At 40.2% G+C, this 15,669-nt stretch overlaps 1 protein-coding gene across 4 annotated transcripts in view; it reads left to right on the top strand.

Moving 5' to 3' along the window:
* nf1a (neurofibromin 1a) overlaps nucleotides 1-15,669 on the top strand; it is a 296,381-nt gene that overhangs the window by 73,942 nt on the left and 206,770 nt on the right. For all 4 annotated transcript variants that reach the window (XR_004897871.1, XM_036003223.1, XM_036003224.1 and 1 more), the window contains exons 15-17: nucleotides 3,051-3,130; nucleotides 5,740-5,863; nucleotides 8,302-8,548. Coding sequence is in view for 3 of the 4 variants with exons in the window: in XM_036003223.1 (XP_035859116.1) it covers nucleotides 3,051-3,130; nucleotides 5,740-5,863; nucleotides 8,302-8,548 (451 nt within the window). In the remaining variant the exon portion in view is untranslated. The remainder of the gene's footprint in view (nucleotides 1-3,050; nucleotides 3,131-5,739; nucleotides 5,864-8,301; nucleotides 8,549-15,669) is intronic.

Below are 15,669 nucleotides of genomic sequence, written 5' to 3'. Positions count from 1 at the left end.
TCTAACGTTTCATTTTTCAATTAGCGATTATTTTCCCATTGCTCAATTATTGACAATTTACACTAAACAAATTTCAATAAGGTTTAAATCTCTGTTTATTAAAATTGTTTAACACTGCACTGTTCAAGTAAAATTAATTTGTAGTGCAACCTGAAGCCAGATGTAGGCTCTCTAACAACAAAATAAAGTCACTTTCAGAAGAAATACAAAATAAAAACTTAAAGTAAACACAGCAAGTGCAAAAAGAGTAGCCTGTATTTGCTTTTTTTAACAGTAGTAGGTACAATAATGAATAGGCTCTTGTTTAACATCCAAGCTCTTCTCCCTTTAATCTTACAGTAAATAAAGTGCAATTTTAGCAGCATATGAAATCAGATGAATCAAATATATCCAACAATAAAACAAATTAACATTTCAAGTCACTTTCAGGAGGAATACACAAATAAAAAACTTAAAAATAAAAATAAAACAGTAAAAAAAAATTTTTTTTTCATTTTTTAATACGTGGGCCATTATAACTGACGTTATAAAGGATATCTTTATACGAGATATCTGAAACAATCTGGCCTGGTTGTGCAATTATCTTGCGAGGAATCCGTACTTGCGTTGTTGCTGGAGGCAGCCATGTTATTTTAGATTTCTACACGTGATGCGTCGACGAAAATTATTTGTGTCGACGCATTTATGTAATCGATGACATTGACTACGTCGACAAATCGTCCCAGCTAGGGCTGCAACAACGAATCGATAAAATCGATAAAATTCGATTATTAAAAAAGTTGGCAACGAATTTCATTATCGATTCGTTGTGTCGCGCGACACGCCACTCAGTCGCAGAGATAAAAGCAATTGAGTTGAGTGCCGTGCGGAGCGAAAGAAAAGAAAAAAGAGCAGAGCAGAGTAGAGGAAATACGGAGAGAGACCGGAGACCCGTAACGTTCTGAAACACATGGCGGAGGCAGAGAAATCAGTACGACCTAAGTCATCCAATGTGTGGGAACATTTCACACAAAATAAATCGAAAACGTGTTAATTGCAAGATAAGCAAAAGCGACACGGCATGGCACAGGCGCACCACGGTGATGATTCAGCACCTAAAACGTAAACATGTTGGAGTCCTTGATGAGGAGGAAGGGAGTTCAACAGCAGGGTAAAGTCACTACACAATCCTACTTTTGTTCCGTTTTGAAGTGAGGAACATAACGTCCCTCCAGTGGTGCTGGTGTTTACTCGTTATCCAGCTTGACAAGCATGACAAGCTAGCGTTAGCTCGTTAATAACAGTAGTAAAGCAGGCAGGACTAAAGACACGTTTTTATTCACTCGCCTTTTTTGGCCCATTCATTTTTCAATCTATTGTCATGTATATATTCTGTGCTTTGTCCCATATCAGTTATTGTTGACAAATATATTTGTGTGTGTTGTACTTTTTAATTTCATTTTAAAGTTCTTTTATAGCACTTGGTCATCTTAAGCTGTGTTTAAATGTGGTGTACAAATGAACTTAACTTGCAATTAATACAATGATGGTAATAATTTAATGAATAAGCTTCAAGTGTGTGTGTGTGGGTGGGTGGGTGGTCTGTATCTACTCTTTGGGTTACTTACCTTTACACAACTATTAACTAAAACAACAAGTATGTATGTAAGTATGTATTGAGTTGATGTAAATTAATGCTTTTTTGTTTTTTTATCCGATTCATCGATTAACCGAAAAAATAATCGACAGATTAATCTATTATTAAAATAATCGTTAGTTGCAGCCCTAGTCCCAGCCCTAGTATCCATAAATGCTATCGCCTTTCGGGGGCATTCAAATGTCTTAACTTTGCCTTTGGTGTCAATCTTCAGCTTGGCAGGGTACAGCATTCTGAATCCCACCTCTCGCTCATGCAGTTTTATACACTCTTGAATTTGTCACGATTCATCTTTGTAGCTCTGGAGTTGTCCGGAAATAGCATTATGTTATTATTTAACCAAGTCAGCTTGCCCTTGTTTCTCGCTGCACGCAGCACAAAGTCCCTGTCCGAGGATCTTAAAAACTTTACCAGTATGGATCTGGGTCTCTCTCCTGTCCTGAGCTGCTGGCTGACCAGTCTGTGTTCCCATTTAATCTCACACATTCCCTCTATCTCATGTTAATTCCGAATCAGCTCCTCTAAAAAAACGTTACTGCATCTCCTCCTTCAGTGCCCTCGGGAATGCCCACAAAACGAAGATTATTGCATCGTGACAGGTTCTCCATATCTTCTATTTTTTTTCCAAAGCAGATCTCCCTCTTTCTTGCTAGCTGGTGGATTAGCTTGTCCTTTTGTCGGCTACTTCTAGGTTTTCTACCCACTTCTCGACCTCATCTATTCCGGTGATTAAGATCAAAGGTTTTGCCTTGTATAGCTTCAGGTCCGCCCAAGTTCAGATGATTCCTTAATATCCCCACAGGCCGTTGACTTTTTACCTTTCAACATTCTTGGCTTCCAGCGATGTTTCTCCTCCAAGCTGACCACCGGTTAACTATCTTCATTAGGATACATGTAGCAGCAGCCTTCCCCTGGCATTACGTCACGTGACCCCTAACAAACAAATTTAAACAGGAGCAGATCAGAAAACTCTGGGGCTTCTTACCAAAACATGATGAAATATACTTGTATAACAGACAATTAAAAATAAAGGTCTGTCTCTAATAAAAATATTTAAAAAATAAAGACCTGATTCCCTCTGCAGTTGAGGTAAATAACCGCACACTTTATCTCTGTATTTGAGACTTTAATGAATTGCTCCCTATGCTGCGCCATCAGTGTATGAATGTGTTTGAATGTCTATATGATGAGCGGGTGGCACCTTGAATGGCAGCCTCGGCAAGCAGTGTATGAATGTGTGTGAATGGTCCCTGTACATGTAAATGCGCTTTGAGTCTTCACTAAGACTAGAAATGCGCTATACTAATGTAGTCCATTCACATTACAGTCCATATTTCTTAACTGTAAAACTACCACAAACTATTGTTTCAGTTCTTTCTCTTCCTCTCCTGTCTTCTATCCTTTCTGTTTTCAGGCACTGTTAGTTCTGCACCAGCCACTGACCATTGAGCTGTGGAATCCCGATGCCCCTATAGAGACATTTTGGGACATCAGGTACTTATCAATCTTCTCATCTTTCCATAAAGAAGGGGGGGATCAAATACATGGCTCTTATCCACAGTCATATACCCATAGAGACACAATTGTCTCCTATGGCCCTATTATCACCAACACATTGACTAACTTTAAACAGGTGGAGGAGCAACTATGCTACACCAACAAGTGGCATCTGGACACCCCAATTTGGCACAATACACACCTAATGTCTGGTAACAAACCCTTTGCTTGTAAGCAGTGGAGTGACAGAGGCATTTATACTGTAAACCAGCTATTCAATGAGAAAGGTATGTTGAGTTTTGAAGACCTAAGAGTTAGTTTCGAGGTCCCCAGGACATCCTTCTTCTCGTATCTGCTATTAAGAGCAGCCATAAAATGTTATGGAGTGCAATGGGGAAACCGTCTTGAGCCGCACCCAGTTATTAAATATTTTGTTGATTTTCCTGTGAGAGGATTAGCGTCCAAGATCTATGCTAAACTGATGCAAGTATCCATAGGAGAACTCCCAATAGCAAGGAAATGGGAGTGAGAGCTGAGCCCTGAGGGGAACACAATTAATTGGGAGACAGTTTGGGACAACATTTTCCATTGTTCCAAGAATCCAAATCACCAGCAGATCCACTTCAACATATGTCATAAGACATACTGGACTCCTCAGAAGAGATACGTCTCTAAAGTCATTCCCACTCCCTATTGCACGTTCTGTCAACGTGAACAAACTGGAACTTTCCTGCACATGGTCTGGGAGTGTGAACAGGTGCATGAGTTCTGGAATAAAACACCATCAATAATATCTGATGTGATAGGATGTCATATTCCTACTGACCTGATTGTTTTGTTACTTAATGATGACTCTAAATTACACCTGCTTGGGAGACAGAAGAACGTTTGGCTAGCCGGCTCAACCGCAACCAAGAAAATGATAGCTCAACACCGGCTCCCCCCACACTCGCTTTGTATAAAACAGTGGTTTGCGTATTTTCTAGACATAGTTATGCTTGAGCTCTCTACAGCAAGGATTAACAAAGCCAAATCATCGACTATAGATCTATGGAAAAGCACAGCAGCACAAGTATCAGTCCTAATGACCTCAGGACCACAAGAATTAGAGGAGAGCGACTAGGCAAGGTGTGATTTCTGTTTTTGTTTTTGCTTATTTGTTTGAGGGTGGGGGGTGGGAGATGTTTTTTGTTCTTGTTCAATTATGTTCAAAAATATAAAAATAATAAAAAAAATTGATCTTACAAAAAAAAGAGACACAATTGTCTGCTGATGTGCCTATGGATTCATAGGATGCAGCGCCGCAGTCCACTCAAGTTGGCTTTGTTTTACGAGATTAGCGTAAGTGTGAGCTAGAATGACAGCAGATCCGTTAAGTGAGTGACATCAGTGTGTGTGTGGTTGTGCAAAAAGCGTCTTTTCACCCTTTCTCTATCTGGGAATGTTGGTATTGGCAGTGGCAGAAATAATAAATAAAAAATTTAATACAAATAATAATTTCGGAAGTAAAACTAATATTACTGCACAATACAAGTCCTGCATTTAAATGTTTACTTCAAGTGCAGAGTACAATATAGGCATTATGGGCACAATGTACTTACATTTTGTTTAATAATTGTTGTATTTTCTATATCTGCAACGTAACCAATTACAGTTCTTGGTCAGGTAAATTATCACAGTAAGTCAGCAGTATACAGTAGGGCTTGGCAGTATATATCAACTTTTTTAATCATATCAATATTTTTAAACGAAATATGGGATGAGACAATTCAGTTTATATTGATATAGTTTGATGTTGCGTTAAATAACCCATTTCTTCCATAAAGCCCTTACCCTGCGTAACCTCGCCTCCACTCTCCTGCTGCGTCTGCCTGGCTCCCTTGCTCACAACAAGTTCCAACAATAAAGATTACCTGATGCCCTGTAGCCGGTAAAAAGTAACATCGGACTAGTAAATACAATCAGCCAGATTCCAGATTGGGCCAGTGCTCGAAAAAGTGAGCGAGCGCTGTATGTCTGCTCTGCTCTCTAAAACACAGACAGGCTTGTTTTAATTCATAGATGAAATGGTGCTCAGCCCTAAAACATACAAGGTGAAACGTAAAATAACATTTCTCGCGTGTTGGAGAAAAACACGACTAAATTGAGAATGATGACTCATGTTATGCGTAGCTTCTTTTGGTAATAATTTAGTGTGTAGGCTGTTTGTGAAAGAGAGCCAGTGAGAGATGGTGGATGATGCTCTCAGAGCAGACTGCTGTTTGCTATCGGAGAAGAGGAGGAATTTACAGTAAAGTTGTCAGGCTGTAAATGTACAGCGTAGGTTTCACTGTTGTACTCAGTCAGTTATTGTTATAGAAAACAAATGAAGAAAACCCTGTCTTTGCATTTTATTTGATCAGTTTGATCTGTTTTAATAAAAGTACTTGTGACATCTCACGTGTGAGATGGGCCCAGCAATCGGCCCGTTCTGAACAGGCATGTTTTAACCAGGCACTAAACTAGTTGTATTAAAGATGGGAAATATTTATGACATTTCGTTTTCTTAACTTATATTTGACATTTTCATGATAATGACTTCCTTCTTTTTTTGCTTCTTTCTTCAGTTCACAGGTGCTCTTCCTTATCTGCCGCAAACTGATTGGTCAGCAAATGATTAATGGGACAGAAGTTCTCAAATGGCTGAGGGAGATCCTCATCTGCAGGAACAAGTTTCTGCTCAAGAACAAGGTACAGTTTAACTGTTCCAACAGGCTGCTTTATTAGTACTAACAAGTCAACTAAAAGAGAGAGGTAATGACAGACCTGCCAACAACTGAACAACTGATGCTGAACTGTCTTCTTTGGGGCCAATCGGTGAAAATCAGTGAAAGTTACATTAACATAGGCCACTGAGCTGTGTAGTCATCTTGAAAGATGTTTGAAGCATATTCTTGGTGATGTGAATGCTCATAAAGTTTTGAGATTTAGTGTGTCTCCCTGTCTGTGAGAAACGCTGTGTGTAAAAGCCCTGACACACCAACCAGACTTATCTGCCAAAATTGGGCCAATGGTGAGCGTCTGTCGCTCCACACTGGTCAACACGCGTATACTGCGTAGGTGTCAACACTTGGGTTTCAACTCCATTCAACAATCAATCAATCAATTTGTCACATGAAATTGTACCGGGTACAAGTGTATGTGTGTGTGGCGGGGTGGGGGGCATGTCTTAGTCAGAGTCCTCATTTAGGAAGCTCCTCTTAAGTCTCTCAGGAGGAAAGGCTGTTACCCGGCTGGTTTGGATCTTTAATAATTCTCCTAGCCTTTTTCTTGCAACACCTGGTGTAAATATCCTTTACGCAGAGTAGGGCAACGCCTATTGGGTGTTCAGCCGAACAAACCACTCTGTGCAGGGCCTTGTGATACTGTTTGATGTTTTTTTCCTACCAGGCAGTGATGTTCCCCGGAGGGGATACAAGGAATTTCCTGAGGCATCTGAGGTAAAACAGTCTCTGCCTTGCTTTCTTACCACTCAGTCAGTATGCTGCGCCCAGGTCAGACCCTCTGTGATGTGGACACCAAGGTACCAAAGTACTCCACTATCATCTCTTTAGTCTTGCTGACATTCATGAGTAGGTTGTTGTGACACCAGCGGGTCAGGTTCTCTGCTTCTTTCTGGTAGGCCTGTTCATTATTGTCTATGATCAGGCCCACCACAGCTGTGTCATCAGCAAACTTGATGATAGTGTTGGAGTCGAAAGTGGCTACACAGTCGAATATGTACAGGGAGTACAGCAGGGGATTCAAAGTAGTTTGTTTACATATTTTGACCTTGGCAGGATGGTCCCATGGTCCCTATTCTTGAGGGACCATGGGTGGTGATTCCGCTCTATAGCTGTTTTTGAGTAGTGCATAGCAGTGATCCAGAGTTTTTATTCCTCTTGTGGCACAGTCAATATGTTAATGGAAGTCAGGCATAACCTTCCTAAGGATAGTCTGATAGAAGTCTCCAGCAATAACGAGCTCAGCATAAGATTGACCAGCCAATGGTTATTTGAACCCTGCTGCAACGCAATACTGGTATATACTGGAGAATGACTGTAACGGAGTATAGCGGCTCTTTCTACCATGAGAGATGTGATCTGAAATCGGGGAGAAATTAACAACATTGGCAACCAAGATTACAGGTTTCCCTGACTTTAGCATGTAGATACATGTAGTAGTGGAATGACCATCAATAAACGCTTCTTAACAAAAAACTACACAATCTAACATGTTCCAACAGGAGTGTGATCCTAAATTGGGGAGAAATAGTTAACAACATCAGCAACCAAGATTACAAGTTTCCCTGACTATGTAGCTACATGTAAAATATAAACACTGCAGTAATGTTTGTTGAATGGTGTTGAAGCCCAAGTGTTGACGCTTGCACAGTATCCCCATGTTGACATTGACACGTGTATCGGGTGCGATCTAGCATCTATTGCCGCGTATAAAATTACCCGGATGATCGGCACTGCTTCCGCACTATGGGGCCCAGCTGCGATCAGGTCACTGCAATGATTATTTCAGCGTCTCCTCTATTTCTTCCGCGAGTGAATGTGTCAAGCCAGGCAGGTAATCACATACAGGAAAGCCACATTGCAGCCGGATACTTTACAAAATAAAACAAATTTCAAAAGAAAACACCCAGGTTTATGGTGATTTTGGCTGTCTTGACTTCTCAGTTGTAGAAGTTGTAATTCCACTGTTGGGCCACTATGTCAAATTGGCTTCAAAGCCAGGCACACTTCCTGGGGGCCTGGTCGTAGCCCGTTGGTAAGAGGAATCACTCTGATTGGCTGTTCAGCTTAAGCGAATCAAAGCATGACAAGACAAATGCAAGTGAGGAAAGCAAGCGACTGGACTCAAGAGGGCACACACAGGATCTTCTCGTTTCTCATCTTAGTCTCATCTGATCAATCCAACACATGATAGTATTGGTGTCAAAATTGGAGGAGAGTTATTTTCTCTAATGCGCAGATAATACGTGCTAGTTGGCTGTCGGCTTGTGTTCCAAGTGTAACTTTTTGGCCAAGACACAGTCATCAAGAGGCGACGCAACAGTCGGCCTTTATTGACACTAGTTCTTTGCCGATTCCTGGTGTGTCCCCAGCTTGAAATGTATTTTTGGCCCTTGATTGTTCCAGGAGTGTGCCACTATGGGTGGTGGTATCCCCATCTGCCGGCAAGCACAGACAAAGCTAGAAGTTTGTCTCTACATGTTCCTCTGGAGTCCAGACACCGAGGCAGTGCTGGTGGCCATGTCGTGTTTTCGCCACCTCTGTGAGGAGGCTGACATCCGCAGTGCTGCTGACGAGGTGCCAGTCCAGAACATCCTACCAAACTACGCCACCTTCAGTGAACTGGCCTCCGTCAGCAACATGATGGCAACAGGTCAGTACTGCTGGTCCCCCACAACTGAGTTGATTAAGTTTCTCACCTTAAATACTATAACTTGTTCAGCACTGCATCTCACCTTTTGACATATGTTTTATTATTCAGTGATTTTATTGCATTTTCATACTATAAATCAACAATCAATCAATCATCAGATTCTTTCATCACACATATCAACATTAACAAATGCCTACGTTCACTTCCATTAAGAAATATCTTGCTATAAAGGAAAAAGAAGAACAGTGCAATAATATAGGGGAGAATATGCTTATGTCAATGGAGAATTGTCCAGTTTTGAAAATTTGGGCACACTTTCTATGAAGCCTGTCTCTATAATGCATTATAAACAGTTATAATGTGTTATAATCTGCTTATAACGCTCTAGAAGTATATTTATAAGCACTTATGAATAATCATAATGCTTTATAACTATAATCATAACACATTATAAAGCATTTTTAAAATGACTTATGAGGTCAGGTATAAAACTATAATTGCTGGTCACTTTGTGTCTATAATGCATTATAAACACATTTATAATAATAATTTATTATAATAATAATCATAATGCTTTATAACAATAATCATAACAATCTATTTCATAATGTCTTATAATGTCAAGTGTCATAATACTTTATAATTGCTCATCACTTACTGACTACCATATTCTATCCAGGATTATAGTGTATTATAATTCTCATATAAGACATTATACTGTGATTATAGGTTACTCTAAGTGGTCATTGGATGGAAGTAAAGTAATTAAATTCCTGAGCTATAGGTAGATATAATACCTTACAAACAGGTTATAATTCACTACAATTGGTCAATGTAAAATTGACCAATTTTAAGTAAAATTCAAGTAAAGTGAAAAGGAATTATTTAAATATATGCAAGAAGACAGAAAACTTCGTAAAATGTATTTATTTGTTTAACAGGTCATAACAGAAATTGAGTAATCAAATTTGAAACGTCTTGGTAAAGAACAACTGAATAACGGACATTTCACTAATGTAATGTAAAGATTCAATTTACTCAAATTATAGATAATACCTGAAACCATTTCTACTTCACCTGTAGCTGAAAATAACAGCATAACAGACAATAAGTACTCTACTGGTAGTACAGGTAAGGTACTACAATTTAACACAACTGAACGATGGACCAAAACGTCCCCCAACCTTTACCCACTGTAAACACTAATGCAACCTATTTTGGTAAATTCACCTTTGCACTAGGTTCGCAAGGAGCTAAGGTACATAGTTAACACTTTACTTGAAGGTATCTACATAAGAGTGACATGACACTGTCATGAACACATGACACAGTCATGACACATGAACCCTAATTCTAACTCCTAACCATAACTTGTCATGACAAAAACCGAATGACACTCACTAAAAGAAGCGTTATGTCATAAACGTTTATGACTTGTTTATAATGTTTGACACGTTCATGACAGTGTCATGTCACTCTTATGTAGATACCTTCAAGTAAAGTGTAACCGGAACATAGACTGTAATAACCATAAATGAAAGTGCACAGACAAGGTAAATTGCAAAATAGAACTTTTAGTTGCTTAAATTTGCAGGTAATAACTAGGGATGCACCGAATGCAGGATTAGGGTTCGGATTCGGCTGAATATTGGGCTTATTGACGGGGTTCGGTTTCTGCCGAACCTTCGAATTTCATTCCACCGAACTGAACCCTATGCGTGTACTGCTACGCTGGTCGACGTAATGTAGGTGGACAATGCAGTAGGCTGTGAGAAAGTGAAAATGGAACTCGCGTGCAGAAAAAGTGCCGCCCGGCAGCACCCCCAGCCAAAAGAAGGTGACCCAAGCCGAGCCACATGCCCAACCTGCAATGCCGACCTGTCCCACGGCGGCAAGGACCCCAAACAACACACATCGCCGCTGCCAAAACACCTGCGCATGAAACATCCGAAAGAAGACGAGCCGTGCATGAAGGAATCCACAGACAGCAGCCAAAACGCAGCAACCCCAGGTACGGCAAAGGAAGGACAGTCACAGCTAAAAACTTGTGTTAACCAGACAGTGCCTCTCCCGGGCTGGCAGCCGTTCTCCCTACAGTGGGAGCGGAGCGACCCAACGGCCGGCTGCTGCTCGTTAGCTAACGTGTTCCTTAAGGTCTCTCAATAGGGTATGTAACATTGGTTGGGCTGAAAATTGCTCGAATGCTATTTATATGGCCCTATTTGTAACAAGAGCTTTTCTTCCAAATATGGTATGCTCATGAATATTTAGATGCGCGCTGATTGGTTTGAGCGAACCACATACACATCCATTGGAGACTAGACAGCAGGTCTTGTATTTCAGACACTGCAAAGTTATACATTGTTTGTCTGCTATTTCATTATTAAATTCACTTCTGAGACTTTTTTATGCAAGAAATCAACTATATAAAGCTCAAATATGGGCCATTTTAAAATTGATGGCTAATTGCAAATTTGGTAAGACGTGTCGTACTTTAGGAGCTCCACACAGTGACGAGAAAACGGCAACCTCCATACCCAGTGAAAGTCACCGTTTCTCGGTTACTGGACTACCGGGGCTCGGGGCTCCACGGAGCTGGATGGCTGCCAGCTGCTGGCATAACTAGAGTATATTTACAGTTTGAATTTCGTCACGCCACTTATATAACATATACCCCAAGGTCTTATAAAGCTAACAATGGTGTCCGATTTCAATTTAATGCATTTTTGTGAACATTAGGGATTTCGTTAGCTGCTACTGTCTTCAATCCTATGGGTAAAGATCACGGCTAGCTGCGGGCCCTGGAGCTCCATCAGGGCCTCAGCATTTTGTAGTCCAGTAACCCAGAAACGGTGACTTTGCGCGGGTATGGAGCGCCGCGGGCTTCCCTTCGTGACAGAGATCCAGCTCACAGCGAGCCGGAGTCTATGAAGTAGGACATGCCGGGCGGCGAGGCAGCACTGGCCGCTGTCACGTAGCCTACTGAGCTCCTGCTGAACTGCGACACACAGTCGGACAAAATTTGCAATTAGCCATCAATTTTCGTAAAACGGCCTATATTTGACCTCTACATAGTTGATTTCTCGCATAAAAAAGTCTCAGAAGTGAATTTAGTAATTAAATAGCGGACCTCTGGCGATCTGCATGACCTAGCTAGAGTCAGAAGACTAAGCTGACCTCAGGTCAGCGGTGTAGCCTATGCAAATGTTGGGGCGTGACAAAGACTAGGAGTTGAGATGCTTACGTCAACTTTTAGCTTTGTTCAGATTCGCCGTTTTCTGTGGCAGTTTCAAAATGTGAGATTTGCATAGTAAAGGGGTATCAATGGGATTTTGAGCTTCTATGTATGTCCTATTTACCTACCGAACTGTCGTTATTCAACTATGACAAGGTAAAATCGGTTTTGCATCCTATCACCCCTTTAACATTAACGTTAGCATACATAAATAATCACATCACATTCCCCACTGTAGAATATTACAGTTTAACATGGATCTCTTTGAAAATGATAATACAATAATACTGAACAACTATGGCGCTAACGTTAGGCCACATTTCCAACTCAATAAACATGCAGGCACGTGATGCAGCACACAGAACCAGCAACATTAGCATCATACAGCTAGCTTACCAAGATAGATGGAAAGGAAATCGGGACTTTCCAAGATTCCGGTTGCTTCCACTTTAGTTTCCCTTTGCTTTTAATAATTTGATTACTTTTTACCACCTCTCTTTTCAATGCTAAGTGTCAACCTTTTGCTGTTTTCTTTGCTCGGGTTGCTGTCTTACAAGCACGTCCTCTCTCTCATGCAATCAAGCAGGTGCGTCATGATCTGCCAATCAAATGAAGCTAAATGCAGGACTTGACCAGCGTATCTCTCTGCGTGGCTGATTCATCTCCACCCAATCAGATAAACAAAGCAACACAAAAATACATAGGCTATTTTAACCATTTTCTGTTACTGAGTTACACCAAATAGATTTTAAATATTAGGCTACAATGTATTACAACCATGAGAAATACACTATGATCTTTGCAAAAACAATTGTCAGTGAGTGACAAGCTTACTTCACAGGGGAAGTAGAAATGCTTTCAGGTATAATCTATAATTTGAGTAAATTGAGTCTTTACATTACATTAGTCCATCATTCAGTTGTTCTTTACCAAAAAGTTTCAAATTTCAAAAAAGTACTACATTTCTGTTATGACCAGTTAAACATATAAATACATTTTACAAAGTGTTCTTCTTGCATAGATTTAAATAATTGTTTTTCACTTTACTTAAAGCAAACGATGAATACTTAGGCCTATAGTGAATTATAATCACATTATAATGCCTTATAGCAGTGATTATTATGCATTATAAAATTATAATGTATTAAATTATAATACACTATGATCCTGCAAAAATATGGTAGTCAGTGAGTGATGAGCAATTATAGAGTATTATGATACTTAACCTTATAGGTCATTCTAAAATGCTTTTTAATGTGTTATGATTATTCATGAGTGCTTATAACTATGCTTATACATCGCTATAAGCAGATTATAAACTCATTATAAATGTGTTTATAATGCATTATAGACATAAAGTGATCAGCTATTAGAGTATTATGATACTTGACCTTATAAGTCATTATAAAAATGCTTTAAAATGTGTTACGATTATAGTTATAAAGCATTATGATTATTCATAAGTGCTTATAACTATACTTATAGAGCGTTATAAGCAGATTATAACACATAACTGTTTAAAGTGCATTATAGAGACAGGCTTCATAGAAAGTGTTACCAAATTTGTTTGAGTTTTGAGTGGCTATTGCAGTTTGACATGTGCCATTATCTGCCTTTGTCAGCATTGATGAGAAGTTGGTGCGGTTTTTTCCATCCTTAGGATACTTCGGTTGTTGAGCAAGCAATGTAAAGAAGGCCTCAGCTTTGTCAGCTGTGATCTTTAAGTGCTGGAGGACTACCCCGAATATGGCCGTCAGAGGTTTAGGATTAGAAACTGTGCCTCATACAAGGTTCATTTCTTGTCCTTTGGGTTGCACAACGAAATGCCTTTCTAGTACCTTTATGCTACACAAGAAGAAAAAAAGTAGTGCATTTCTCTAGAACATTTTTTAAATTTGTATCAGAAGGAATGTAAACAGCAGCAAAAAAACAGTGGTGAATTCTTTTTTTTAAATTTTATTTTTATTTTATAAAGATTATTTTTTTCGGCATTTTTAGGCCTTTATTTTCACAGGACAGATGAAGACATGAAAGGGGAGAGAGAGGGGTAATGACATGCAGCAAAGGGCCGTAGGTCGGAGTCGAACCCGCGGCTGCTGCGTCGAGGATATATATACAGGGCTCCAGACTAACTTTTTGCCTTGGTCGCACTGGTGCGCCTAACTTTTTTTATTTAGGTGCACCAGCACAAAATTTAGGTGCACCCAAATTTTTCCTCGCGTCGCCATTAACGCCACAATTTCAAGGTCACCTTTTTATCACGCTCCATATACATTCATATATATATTATGTCAATTATTTTAAACAAGAATAAGTAGTTGGTACATTTTTTTTATTTGAAGCACAGTTATACTGTAGGCTACTCAAAGTCTTATAGTGGGTCCCCCCTTGCTGTGAAATGCCCCTCAGATAGCCAACACCTGTAATTTGGCCTTCTTCCCCTTTGGCCTTGGCTAAACCAGCTTGCCACACTCCCTAGCATCAAAATTCTCCAAACTGGGCCCCTCCACACTGATTCTTATCAGATCTTCCACTAGTCCAGGACTATAAATCATATCTCTGTATTTTTCGGCTGAATGGCGATACACAATATATATCTCTAATATATATATATTTTTACAAAGTGGGCTAAATGTTCAGTTTTAAGTCAAAGCCACATTTCACAAGCTCTGCAATGCAAAGACAGGGTTTCATGCCCAATTTGAAAATATACAGCTGCAACACATGTAAATTATCTGAAATAAATAGCCTGGGATATATTTAAAAAAATATATCTCTGAGAAAGCTCCTTCACTTGTTTTCAACAACAATAACAAACCCGGATAGCCCAGTAGCTCATATAGGGAGAGAGGGGGAGTAGGCTACGATGGACTGAAGCGTATGCTACTCACAGAGTACGGTCCAGCACGGGTCGAATGAGCTTTGGCAGGTCAGCGGCGTTACATACGTCTTGTGTATGAAATGTCTGTATCGTCCCTGGCTGCGCTGCATTTTTATGAACTATGATAATGTGGCCATGGGTCACATCTCTCGCCCAGGTCCAGCAGGCTCCGTCTCACATGCTATTACTCAACGAACTGAAGTTAGTTCCATTCAATAACTTCTGTGTTTTTTGCCATGGCGGCCGCAGTAACAGAGAGTTACCAGCGGAAACACTGGTACCAATACAGGTTTCCCTCTCATACTTAATATACAGCTGTGTTAATAACAATTACAACTGTAGACAAATGTCAGCAGTTTGGACCGGCGGCGCTGTGTCTGTCTGCATGTCGCAGGTGGGCCGTGTGTGAGTGAATGGGGGCGGGGCTGCGCGGAGGAGAGATCCAAACACAGGCACGGCTTTACAGAAGGAATGGGTCATGTAACGCAATATTAAACCATATCGATATAAACGACATCGCTTCGTTAGTGGAGAGGCAGCGGATGCGAAGACGTTAGGTGCACCGGTGCGACCTAGGAAAAATCTTAGTTGCACCCGTTGCCGGAGACATTATGTTTTTGGGTTGTACGTCCGTCCGTCTTGTCCAATTCTTGTGAATGCGATATCTCAGGAACGCCTCGAGGGAATTTCTTTAAATGTTTTCTTTAACTTTTGTCATGGACATATATGTTTTGATTTTTTTTTTTAAGATTATTTTTTTGGCCATTTTTAAGCCTTGAGGACAGCTGAAGACATGAAAGGGGAGAGAGAGGGGGAATGACATGCAGCAAAGGGCCGCAGGTCGGAGACGAACCGGAAAAATGTTGATGCGTTCAATACTTATTTTCCCCGCTGTTTGAGTCTGGAGAGATATGGATGTAAACTTGAGTAGGTGGCGGAGGCATACAACTGGAAAGCGGTAATTCTGCTTTAAAAAAAGATGCCTTCTCAATGGAAGACAAGGAC

Source organism: Sander lucioperca, chromosome 7 (assembly GCF_008315115.2).
Source record: "Sander lucioperca isolate FBNREF2018 chromosome 7, SLUC_FBN_1.2, whole genome shotgun sequence".
NCBI classification, from domain to species: domain Eukaryota; kingdom Metazoa; phylum Chordata; class Actinopteri; order Perciformes; family Percidae; genus Sander; species Sander lucioperca.
The sequence above is the reverse complement of the archived record's forward strand: the minus strand, read 5'-3'. Positions and strand labels throughout refer to the sequence as shown.